The sequence below is a fragment of the Alligator sinensis genome, unplaced genomic scaffold (genome assembly GCF_000455745.1).
Source record: "Alligator sinensis unplaced genomic scaffold, ASM45574v1 scaffold623_1, whole genome shotgun sequence".
NCBI lineage: Eukaryota > Metazoa > Chordata > Crocodylia > Alligatoridae > Alligator > Alligator sinensis.
The window spans coordinates 40734-54026 of NW_005842769.1; the positions used below are offsets into that span (position 1 = coordinate 40734).

General features: G+C 46.2%; 1 protein-coding gene across 1 annotated transcript in view; it reads left to right on the top strand.

Annotated features, from left to right (window-relative positions):
* Positions 1-13293, top strand: part of ST8SIA6 (ST8 alpha-N-acetyl-neuraminide alpha-2,8-sialyltransferase 6) — a gene marked incomplete at its 5' end in the record, with an annotated part of 65782 nt that overhangs the window by 21620 nt on the left and 30869 nt on the right. The window contains 2 exons of the mRNA XM_025216808.1: positions 7991-8135; positions 12272-12384. Of these exons, the coding sequence (XP_025072593.1) occupies positions 7991-8135; positions 12272-12384 (258 nt within the window). The remainder of the gene's footprint in view (positions 1-7990; positions 8136-12271; positions 12385-13293) is intronic.

Here is a 13293-nt window from a genome sequence, read left to right on the forward strand (position 1 = left end):
CAGGGTTCGGTCCTCGGACCGATATTATTTAATATCTTCATCAGCGATTTGGACGAGGGCGTGGAGAGCACCCTCTCCAAGTTCACTGTTGATATCAAGTTATGGGGCAAAGTTAGTACACCGGAGGGCAGGGAGCAGATTCAGGCTGACCTGGACAGGTTGGATCAATGGGCAGAGAGAAATAGGATGCAATTTAATAAAGATAAATGTAAGGTACACCACCTGGGAAGGAGGAACCCCCAGCACACTTATAGGTTAGAGAGTGTCCTTCTCAGCAGCTCGGAGGCAGAGAGGGATCTTGGAGTCAATTATGACTCCAAGATGAACATGAGCTAGCAGTGTAACGAGGCCATTAACAAGGTCAATAGCACCTTGTTGTGCATTAGCAGGTGCATGACTAATGGAACAAAGGAGGTGATGCTTCCCCTCTATGCGGCACTGGTCAGGCCGCAGTTGGACTACTGTGTCCAGTTTTGGGTGCCACACTTCAAAAGGGATGCGGGGAATCTCAAGAGGGTCCAGAGGAGGGCCACTCACATGATTAGTGGCCTTCGTGATAGACTCTACGGGGGATGGTTGAGAGAGCTGAATCTCTTCAGCCTTCACAAGAGATGGCTGAGGGGACATCTTGTGGCCACCTATAAATTTATTAGGGGAGGTTAATAGGGAATAGGGGAAGCGCTGTTTACTAAGGCGCCCCAGGGAGTGACTAGGAATAACGGGTGTAAACTAGTTGAGAGGGGATTTAGGTTAGATATTAGAAAGAAGTTGTTCACAGTAAGGGTGGCCAGGATCTGGAATGGGTTTCCAAGAGAGGTGGTGCTATCACCTAGCTTGGAGGTCTTCAAGAGGAGGCTAGATAGTCACCTGGGTGGGGTCATCTGACCTCTGTCCTCTTTCCTGCCAAGGGCAGGGGGTCGGACACGATGATCCATTGTGGTCCCTTCCGACTCTACAATCTATGAATCTATGAAACCGTTGCTACTGGCTTCTGCGGGTGGTCGCCACCCCTTCCCCTCCTCCCCTCACTGCTGGCTTTATGAGGGCAGTTGCCACCTCCCGCAAAAGCCAGCAGTCCCGCAGCCACCAACACCGCCACTGCCTGCTTCTGCAGGCGGTCACCACATCCCTGCCTCCCCCCTCAACATTGATGCTGCCGCCAGCTTCTGTGGGCAGTCGTCACTCCCACCCCCGGGCCCTGCACAGACCTAGGGATAACTCTGTCCATGGCTACAGCCCAAGCTGCAGCTGGCTGAGAAGGGCCCTTCCCCTGCAGCCCAGCCCAGGCTGGTTCCTCCATGTCCACCCTCAGCAGCGTTTGTGGGCTGGCCTGCCTCAGCCCCGCAGCTGCAGCCACAGGTGAGGCAGGTAGATGGTAGGGCTGGCTCCAGCCATGCCCCTGCCATGCTGAGTGGGGGGCTGCCCTGACAGGCTACTCCGCCTGACCTGGCAGACCCCAGCTGTGGTCCCCGGGAGGAGAGGGGACGGAGGGGGTTTTGCCTCCTTCTCACGGGGGCCATGCCCCCACCCCTGCTCCCACTAGAGAGCAGAGGGGCAGGGCCAGCCCTGCTCACTGGAGCAGACAGCGCAGCCTAGCCCAGGGCTGAAAAGCATGCTGGGATGCTTGGGACTGCGATTTAACTTAAACTGGAAAGGGGTCTGGGACAGAAGTTCCATAAACCAGTTTGACCAAAATCAGTTAAGTCTGATACTACATTCAACCAGGTTTATCTTAATCAGTTTTAGCCATTTTTTAAATGTGTTTATGTGCACTGAACTTCCGTTCGATTACAGGTTTAAACCAGTTTCTGATCATGTAAACCTCTTTGTGTGTAACTTCTCTCCCTATCCCTGGAGTACTGTGTTCAGTTTTGGGCTCCCCACTACAGAAAGGAAAAATGTAGACAAATTGGAGAGTCCATCAGAGGGCAACAGAATGATTCAGGGGCTGGGGCACATGACTTGCAAGGAGAGTCTGAGGGAACTGGGCTTACTTAGTTTGGAGAAGAGAAGACTGAGAGGGGATTTAACAACAGTCTTCAACTACCTGAAGGGAGGTTTGAAAGAGGATGGAGCTCAACTGTTCTCAGGGTGGCAGGTGACAGAACAAGGAGTAATGGCCTCAAGTTGCAGTAAGGGAAGTTTAGGTTAGATATTAGGAAGAACTTTCTCACTAGGAGGATAGTGACACACTGGAACAGGTTACCCAGAGAGGTTGTGGACCTGCCATCCTTGGAGGTTTTTAAGACCCAGCTAGACAAAGCTTTCGCCAGGATGATCTAGTTGGGGATGGTCCTGCCTTGAACAGGGGGTTGGACTAGATGACCTCCTGAGGTCCCTTCCAACCCTAATTTTCTATGATCCTGCTCTACCAAGGCAGGTTCCAGGTTATCCACACCATCTCCAACAGATGTTTTTCTAATTTGCTCTTAGAAACTTCTCCAATAAAGGCCGTTCCTCACTCTCTACAGTTAACCTTTTCCAGTGCTTAACTATCCCTTTAGGTAGAAAATTTTCCTAATAGCTAACCTAATTTTTTTTTGCTATGAATTAAGATAATTTCTTCTTGCCCTTCCTTCTTGAGGAACAATTAATCAACCTCTTCATTACAATCCTGTAATTATTAAAAGACTGTTAGTATGACAAGCAGTTACTTAAAGGGTCTGAACAAACTCTTTTTCACTGCTTAAACCACTGACATAAGTTGCATGTGCTGTAAGCAGTAGACAAAGCCTTGAAGAGACTCAGCAGGAGGGTGAATTTCACCCAAATTATTAAAAACTATACAGTAACTGTACAGCCTGCTCAGCATAGGAGGCCTGCTGCCTTAGGAGCAAACCAGAGAACTATCTGATTCCATGTTATCCCAAAGGAGCAGAAGTAATCTGAGACTGCCCTTGGCCAGCAGCTGATTACTTTAACCTGCTGTGCTGATTTGGCTCCTGTGTCTGGCCTGCCAGGAGAGAGAGTTAGGTCACAGCTCATTTGCATGATGCCTGGTCTGCGCCAGTGCTCTGAACCAGACATTTGTATAGCGCACACAGAATTCTTCACTATCCTGTTTGGGCAAGTAACAATCCCAGCATTAAACGTGATAATTTTAAGGATGAACAACAATATAATAGAAATCTAAAATAATATTCTTTCTAATATGGACCTTCTGCCCCACAGAAATTATTGTTGTAGTTTTGAGGGAACTATAACTACAAAAGTAGCAAGATTTTAAACTGGAAGTTTGGGTACATGAACAACTTACATTGGGATATGCAGAAATGGGGCTTTTCTGTACATGAGCAGCTCTATGCTAACTGCTTCTGGCCAGGCTCTTATTCTGAGGAACATGAAAGCTGAATTGTCACAATTTAGCCCACAGTAGTTTCCCTAAGGACTGAGCTGTTATCTATTAATTTCTGCTTAAGAGAGGGTAAAGAGTGGCACTCAGGCAATTGCTGTACAGCAGCTGTTGCACAGTAAAGCCCCTTGCCCTTTAACACTGTGATACGTTATCCGTATGTCCTCACCCTTAGAAATATGCTCAGGCACTACACTACTGTGCAAAGAAAATGCATAACAATACAAGATTATGCAAATATTTATATTATCTTCTATTAACAAGAATACTCTTGTGAATAAAGTTAAGCACATGCAGTAAGGTTCGTAAGATTAAGTTTTTTAAAAGCAGGTAAGACTGAGGAAGCAATCTTATTGTATTGGCTTCACCTTGTGAAGTTAGAAAAAAATATGTTCCAAAGTTTCCATTGACGTTGAGAAACCATGATCCTAAGCTGCCAAAGATTTGAGTGCCTCCAAGTCTATGTGAAAACACTAAGAGTCTGTAAGGACCCAGGTTTCTGTTTTGGTAGATCTCATTGCAGGATTAAGACCTTAGTAACTGATCAAAGAAGGAAGAAATTAAATATAACTACAGTATATTATAGATCGAGGTGGGCAATTATTTTGGGCAGAGGGCCGCTTACTGAGTTTTTGGCAAGCCATCGAGGGCCGCATGACTGGCAGTCCAGGGCAGATAAATATTAATTTTTCTAAATTTTTTAGGGGCCCCGCGGGCCAGATAGAATGGCCTGGCAGGCCGCATCCGGCCCCTGGCCCGCATTTAGCCCACCCCTGTTATAGATCTATTAAAAATATTCTTGAGAATTTCCTCTGCTCTCAATAGGTCTTTGAATTAACTTTTAATTTCCTGTTTAACTGTCTTAGCATAATCATAATGTTAATTAAAACTACTCTTATTAACTCCGATATCTTCTTTTCAACCAAACTGTTTCTGCTTTTATTGAAGTACTCATTCTTGTGGAATGAGTAAGGAGGAAAAGTGCATCATCTCTGTTAATGAATGTTATCTATCACAAAGGCTTTTCATCAGTTTGGTTTTCAGATCCTTGTAGCAATCATGCACTTCTGTTTTACTTAGCTGGGAAAGAATATTCTGGTATTCTAACCTACACTAAATATCCCGAAGTTGTTACAAATAAAATATCTAATATTGCAGAATGGTAAGGGTGTTTTATAAATTTGTTTCTGTTTCTAAAAATAGTATATTTGTTTATAAAAATAAAAAAAATGTAAATTCAGAATTGTGCATTTCCTGAGATATATACATGATGCTCTGTATGATGCCTGAATTTTCTTTTTTTTTTTTGTAATATCACTACAGCACTTTGCTTTAAGACATATGAGTTAAATTTAGAAAAGTAAAAGAAACCAAACTGTTTGACTGCAACTGGGGCTGAGTCAAACACATCTGAATCCCCCTGCAAACTTTCTCATTTAGGGTTCTTATTCCGTGTCTTGACTTGTCATATTATCTCTAGCCATGCTTATTATGTATTTATATGTTCCATGTATAGAACAATCCCATCTCACACCAGTATCTCTTCACTCATAACCCAGTTCTTCCCAGTAACTTTTTGAAAACAACACAAGCCTTCAATAACCATTCTTACCTTCACCTCACACCATAGGTGGCGGAAGATCAGGGCTAATGGGGCATAGCCCCCCCCAAATGTGGGGAAGCAGGTAGGGCTGCAGGGCAGCCCCGGTGTGGGCTCTGGGCAGCTGCAGTGGCAGGGAAGGGGTGAGCAGAAACTCAGACACTCGCAGCCCAGATCACTGCCCAGCACAGCAGGCTAGTCTCAGTCTGTGAAGGGGAAGGCAGGGAGGCAGATTGAGGCCCTCACAGTGAGGGAGAGAGTGGGGCAGAGGCAGGGACTGGGGTAAATGGGGCCCTGGGATGGGTCTTGGGACTATCCAAGCCCTGGGCAGCTTGTCCAGGGGTGGAGGGGGCTCCTGCCACTGCATGTACCCCAGGAGAGTCATGGGTGGGCACGTGCCCCCCAAATTTGTGTACAGAGTAGAGGTGGGCTGCCGCTGCAGGCTTGGCTCTGCACCCCACTGCCTTTGCCACTGCTGTGGGAACTGCATGACCTCAAGTGCCTGCAGCTGTCGGGCAGGCAAGGGATGCAGCATAGCCCGGGGGTGGCAGGCACATGGCGCCACACAGCTCCTGAGGCAATGGTAGTGAGGTGCAAAGCCCAGCTTGCAGTGGCAGCCTGCCTCTGCCCCATGCACAAATCCAGGGGGCCTGTGCAGGAGCCCCCTGTGCTCCTGGACAAGCCGCGCAGGAGCTCTGGTTGCCCCACAACCCGCCGCATGCTCCTGGACAAGCCGCACAGGAGTGGCGGGATCTCCCTGTCCTCCTGGACAAGCCTCCCGGGGCTCTGATTACCCCATTTGCTCCTGCCCCTGCCCTACTGCCTCCCTCATTATGGGGGCTTTGATCTACCCCCCGCTCCACCTGCCGCTCCTTCTCTTCCACAGACGCACGCTGTCAGCCCCCACAATAACATTTTCTCCCTCTACCTATGCCTCGCACATGCTTACACACCACAACCCATCTTCATGTATTTACCCCAGTACCCATTGTCTAGCATCGAGGCTCCTTCACACACACAGGAACTCTGTTCAAGAGTAATCAAGGATTCTCTGATCTCACTGGAACATGAAAGAGAAGTGACAAATGGAATAAACACAAAGCATTCTCTCTGCCATCCTCCTGGGATCTGCTGCTGCTTATAGGAATGGCAAGACTCTCGAGAGTCACTTACTGTAAACCCCTGAACAAATTCAGAGTTCATTTTTACTAAACCATCCCAGATAAATAACTGTCCAGCCACTTCTTGAAAATCTCCAGTGAAGGAGATTTCACAGCTTACCTTGTTCCATTGCCCTAGTGTTTTACAGTCAGAAGTTTTTTTCTGACATTTAATCTACATCCATTTCCCTGTAATTTAAACTTTGCCACGTGTCCTACCCTTTGCAAGCAGGGAGAGAACAGCGCATTTGCATCTTTTATCTCTATCTTCTGTGTGTTGTTCAGCTGGTAAAATCTACCCTCACTACAGCAGGGGAAAAAAAACGTATTTTTAGCGGAGTAATGGCTTGGTTTACCTCACTGATAGTGTTGGCTGCACAACTGGCACTCTCCCTTGCTCCACTCCATTCTGTTAAAATCAAGGTAATTTAGGGCACAATTTGTCTGTATTGTTTAATTAACATTTTCCAGTGGCTTGGCATTCTTACCCTATTCATTAAATGTGTATGTAATATAACAGCTATTCTTTACTCACTGCATAGAATTAAAAAAAAAAAAAAGTGTACTTTCAAATTATATTCCTGTGTGATGAAATGAACAAGTCTGTATCCTCTGCTGCATTGTATTTTTATCATTTCCAAGCAGCATTGTTAGCACTGTATAGCTTTTTCCTCACTACACAGTTAATACTTAATTAGCTCTGGTGGTTCTGAGCTGATATAGGAGAGGTCTGTCAGTTCATGAATATCAAAGCTGGCCATAAATCACTTGAACAGTGAAAGTGTTAGCCCATACTTTCTGATGGTAGAGATGAACAGCTCCCCAGTGCATTGTGGGATGTATCAGGCCACAGACTGAGGCACAGAGTAGCTAGACCAGCAGCAGATTCCAGAGTCCTACTGCTGCTAGTCACAATGTCACAGCTTCTCAAAACAATAGTATGTAACATTTAGAGATATAGCCATTAGAAAGTAACATGAGATGGATGGCAAAGAATCCATCTTCCTAGAGGACATGTAAGTGGGACCTGAGCAGACTGTCTAGCCCATCTGATGGTTTGTGTTAGAAGCATATCAGGCTATTTCTACTTCCATCACACAGGAGACACCTATCTTCTTTATTTCCAAGTTGTTTTTCCTATTTAATGTCTGTGAAAGTCGGGCACAGCAGTAGTTTTCTGAACAGTTGCTACAGTGAATTATTAATCAGTTGACTCAAAACCATCTAAAGCAGGGGCGGGCAAAGTCTGGCCCATGGCAGACTCCATTTCCCTGCAGCCCCTGCCTGCATTGCTGAAGCCAGTTTCCATGGAGACCCCAGGAGTGGCAGTGCCTTGACAACACAGTACCAGGGTTTCCATAGAGACCAGCCTCAGCAGTGCTGGCAGGGTGCTCAGCTGGGCAGGGAGCTGCTCCAGGACCTGGGTCTGTCACTGGTACCCTCCTTGTCCTTCCCCCATATCCCTTCAGTTTGCTATACCTGCTCATTATACCTTTCCTGAAATCTGAATATTCGCTCTTCAGGGCAGGTATAGACATGTGGTGTTTTCACAGAGCCAAGTGGAATATGGTCACGGTTGGGGTCTTTCAGTTCTTCATAATGTTAATAACCGATGACGACAAAAAGGGTAATTATTGACCTTTTCCTAAGGAAGAGCTGGGCATAGAAAAACAAGAGAAAAGGTTCCTGAGCTTATCAAAAATCTTGCCAACTTTTTGACAAACAGCTGTTTGGGCCCATTACAAAGCAAGTCAAGGAAAACTTCATTCTGAAAGGTTCATGCAGCTTTACTGACGACTAAATTAATGAGAAATGGACTTTATTTTCTAGTTCTGTGCCACCTTTTTCTGATTCATTAGCTATGCTGGTCTTTTGCAGGTCAGAACTCGCTTCCTGCTGTGACGCTGCTCACAACTTCATTGTTTCTCAAAACAATACCCCACTGGGAAGTAACTTGAGTTATGAAGTGGACCATAAAAAGTCTATCCATATCACAGAAGACATTTTTAGGATGCTGCCTGCGGTAAGAACAGGTCCTATGACATTTTTGTTTTTATAACTATGGAGATACAAATGTTTTATATTAATAATGAGAGCTGTTTGTTTTGGGTCTCTTAGGAGGATCCCCCCCCTTTCTACACTATTCTTTATTCCCTTATCAAGGACTTGCTTCTTGATAACTGCCTTACACAAAGGAGAGAGTTTGGTGGGACTCTCTTTAATGCTCTTCAGCACTGCTCAGTTTAGCCACAGGGGCCACTGGTGAGCAGCCCAGCAAGTTGCTTCCTCTTGCAGGAACCAAATATATTTTCTACTCCAAGGGCACATTTACATGTTCGTTAATGTACAGTGGTTACTGTGCATTTAATTTAGTATTTATATAATCAAGTACTAAATAAATGCACAGTAACTGGAGTTACTGTACAGTAGTGCTGGTGAATCCCTTTTGAGTGGCACTAATGCACGATAGTCTAATAGTACTTCACAGCTGTGTATTGGCACTGTTTGTGCTAGGATATGCTACTGCACAGTTTTATTAGGCTACTGCACAGTTAGCATCTCGTATAGACATGCCCCAAGAGTTCAAGCTCATGTACTGAACCCTGCTCTTCACTATTACATTGCTCTTCTGATTCCTATTTTCAAATGCTTATGAAATATTTTAATCTTCAATAACTATTTCATATTGGCTACCCCAATCCTGATCACTCTGATGTAGGCTTATGGCTATTGTTATGCATATTCTTTCAGAGGACTGCCAGATTTGAACTAACACCTTCCACAACTGAAAATACTAACCTTTATTGGTTTGTGTAACAGGGCACCCAAAAATTTTTTTGTAATACCCTGTTCTAAGGGCAGACCACCCTGCTCTTACCCACCATGCCTTGATGTTAATTGGCATATATATTGCAGGAGGCTGCCCTGATATTACTATAATGACCACTCAACTTGTGGTCCTGGCCTTGTGGGCCAATCGCATATCTCCATACCTTCCCTACATGGTTCCAAATCTACCTCTATACGATGCCCCATGCCTCACAGATGGCATCCTTGCAGATGGTCTGTTGCTGATATAGCTCCTCTCTGGGCCTTCCGACTTCTTGGTCTGTCTCAGCCCCACTCAGGTTGCCAAAACCCTTGGTCTCTCCTCTGGGCTCTCAGACTCCTCAGTCTCATGCAACCAGTCACTGGGCTATCTGTCCCTTGGTCTCTCTCTCAGCCCCTCTCCCAGTTGTCAGCTCCTGCCTTGGTCCCTTATCTTAAACCCTGTTAATTCTTCACTTTCCCAGCTTCTCTCCAGCCGTTGGACCCAGCTGAACCTGCAACCCTATCTAAACCCAGCCCTCCTCCAGTCAGGTGTCTGCCTTAGAATCCAGTGACTCCCTTCATCAGGCCTAGCCTCACCTGCCAGTCCCTGGGTCAGCTGACTCTAATTAGGCCTGACCCCACCTGCCAGTGGCTCTGCAGACTGCCTGACCTCTTAGTGGCAGGCATGTCAAGTGCCCTGCCACAGTTAGACTAAAGAGTCAGGCTTTGTAAGTGAATCTGTAACAGATTCACAACATCTGAGATTTTGGATCAGAATGGGGGACACTAATCTTTGGATTATATGTGTGCCTTGCTTCTGCTGCATACACACTTTCAAATGACATGGGAAAATTCTCCTGGGTTTGTTCCTGGTAGAAAATATACCCAGATACACCTGAACAGACATCTCAATTCCAAATCCCTAAAGTGCAGAGAGCATGCAGTGCTGATGCTACACAGCAGGGGACCCCTGTGAACACATCTCAGCATGTTCTGCAGGCTCCCTCGGTCTTCCTGGCAACAGATAGCAGCAGTGCACAGAGCAGCCCTTATTGGCTGACCCAAACTGCTCAGAGTCAGTCTCTCTCTCCCTGCTGCACAATGTGGGATTTTTGAAGGAGGCATATTCTGCTCTCTGTTTGGCAGGAGTAGTAGAGTCCAGACCAAGCAACATACTGTCTCTGGGACTGGGGAGGGAGGGAGAGCAAAACACTCTGGGATACTAAAGACTATTGTAGCTTCTCTCCAAAGAGTAAATTGTACAGACATTTGTTCTACCAGGAGTGATTTAACCCTCATTCTTCCCAGGTTATTTTTCTCCTGGAATAGGCATTTTTGCTCTAGGAGAAAAATTTGAAATCTTTGCATGACAGATGCAGCCCACAGCCATAGGCATCTGGCCCTTGGGGCTGTCCATGGATTGGGAAATTCAGCGACAGGGGAGTGGTGGCCATTAATATGGACACCCTCCCCTACTGCCAAATTCGCAAACCCCAATCCCCATATGCTTGTGGCTGGATGAGGCCAGGCCATGCTCCCCACCCCAGGCTGGATGAGGCTGGGCCATGCCCCATTTCCCTGTGGGACCAGGTTGGGGTTGGGACATGCTCTTTTCTCCACCATGGGGCCAGGTCAAGCCCCCTTCCCCCTGTGGGACTAGGCATGGGCTGGACCACACCTCCTATGTCCTGTGGGACTGGGCCATGCATCCTCCCCACTATGGATCTGGGTTGGGGCTGAGCCACTCCCCTTTTCCCCCCAGGGGAAATGCCTTCTCCCTCCACTCCACAGGGCCCCTGCCCCCTCCATACAGCTGGATTGTGCCCTTCTGCAATCACCCCATGTGGGATTAGGACCTCCTACTGGATCTGGCCTTTGGATGGCCTGGTCACTCCCCATCCAGCCCCCCAGCCAAAAAGGTTGAGCGCCCCTACCCTAATGTGTACCTGACAAGAGATGACTTTTGACACCCCTCACAACTTCCATGACTTAAGTATGCTGTAGTACAGGGGTGGGCAAAATGCAGCCCGGGGGCCGGATGTGGCTTCCCAGGCCATTCTATCTGGCCCATGGGGCCCCTAAAAAATTTAGAAAGTAATATTTATCTTCCCCTGGCTGCCTGTCATGCGGCCCTCGATGCCTTGCCAAAACTCAGTAAGCAGCCCTATGCCTGAAATAATTGCCTGTCCCTGCCCTAGTACTATGGGTCTGATTTTTCATCTCTCACTGCTATGAATTGGGAGCAATTCCATTGAAGTAGGTAGAGTTACAGTGGTATAAAACTGGACTAAGTTAAAGGAGAATTATATGTATGATATGTGCTTATATGTATATGTACTTTCTATGGCAACCAGGGTAGTCTTGCCAAAGTGCCTTGTCATTAGAATACAATGTGTTTCTATACTAAAACAGACCAAAGCCAAACTCTTTCCAGGATCAAAAAGGTACAGTTTTTCTCCAAATGAAACCCTTTTGTTATTTATCTTATGAGAAAATTTTGTGGCAATTAGTGTTTGCCAGTTTCCCTCTCCTCTTTATTTTCCCACAGAACACTCACTGCTCCATCTCTCTTATTCTGTCTCAGAATAAGTGGTCAGTCTGAGAAAAGAATTTAGGGGAATCACCTATTGGGGTTGTAGGCCCCACAGAACCCTAAAGTCTCCCAAACCTATAATTACCTCATATGGTCTTAATTAGCAGGGTCTGGGTTTTACCATGTATCAGTTGCCCCATGGCAATTTTCTCTGTGCCCCAAGTACCATGCAGTAAATGAAATCCAGGGCAACTTAACCATATTTCATTTGGGTTAAGCTGCCCTAGTTTAGCTTACCACAGGAAAAAAAATGGGCACAGGGAGAGTTACTGTGGAGCTGCTGAGGCATAGTAAATCACCATTCTTTGTTAAAAGCAGGCACACAACTAGTGCTAAGTGTGTATATGGGATCACACAGAATTTACTGGGGTTGTGACTTGAAAGTGTTTTGGAAACCTCTGCTGTGGTCCTATTAATTTGCTCAGGAACACAGGTATACTATATGTTTAATACAATACATACGCTGAATATACATTTTTAGGAAAGGAAAAGAGAGAGTAATGCGTATTTTCTTCAGTTGTAACAATGCAACATTACTTCCCCAAACCACTGAAAGCAAAAATAGCAGCTCCTCCTCCATTCCTTATTTATTCAGGGCTCTCTAGCCAGGATTGCCTCTGGCAGACTGGTTTGCAGAATTCTGTTTACTTCCTCTAACTTACTGAAGCTAGCCAGCATGAACAAACTTTCTCACTGGAACTGGGGTGTTGGGGGAGAGGAACTAACCAAACTCATTCCTTTTTGTATCCTTGCAGTCCCCTCCCTTTCTGAGCCACCCCTTCAAGCACTGTGCAGTGGTTGGAAATGGGGGCATTCTGAAAAACTCCAGCTGTGGCATGGAAATTAATAATTCTGACTTTGTATTCAGGTAAGAGCTGTTAAATTATCCTGTAATCAGAATGTATTAAAACTCTTAAAAAGCCTGGTAGGCTGAAAAGTACAGCAACGATCTGAACGCACAGTATGGGCATACCTCTTCCCCTTTTGTCTATCTCCCAGTTCTGTTCTTTGCATACAATATTCAAGGATGCTGTTCTGCTCTATAAATTTCAGTCGCTGTCTACTTACAAGAAAAGAATAGAGTTTTAGTGATAACATGTCTATGACTGCAGAGAAATCCAGCCACCCAGATATATTCTAGTGTAGAAGTTAATCATCTGAGATGCTGAGATTGTCACTTACTGAACTGTCATCTCATAGATTTCATAGACATCAGGGCTGGAAGGGACCTCGGAAGATCATCGAGTCCAGCCCCCTGCCCAAAGGGCAGGAAGTCAGCTGGGGTCATAGGATCCCAGCAAGATAAGCATCCAGTTTCATCTTGAAGGTGTTCAATGAAGGCGCTTGAACCACCTCCGGTGGCAGGCTGTTCCAGACCTTGGGGGCTCGGACAGTAAAGAAATTCTTCCTTATGTCCAGCCTGAAACGATCTTGAAGTAGTTTGTGACCATTCGACCTCGTCATCCCTTGGGGCACTCTGGTGAACAAACGTTCCCCCAGATGCTGGTGGTCACCCCTGATAAACTTGTAGGTGGCCATCAGATCACCCCTGAGCCTGCGCTTTTTCAGGCTAAAGAGCCCCAGGGCTCTCAGCCTGTCATTGTAGGGTCTGTTTCCCTGACCTCTGATCATGCGCGTGGCTCTTCTCTGGACTCTCTCAAGCTTCTCCGCATCCTTTTTGAATTGTGGAGCCCAAAACTGGACACAGTACTCCAGCTGCGGCCTCACCAAGGCCGAGTACAGGGGGAGAATGACGTCCCGGGATTTGCTTGAGAAG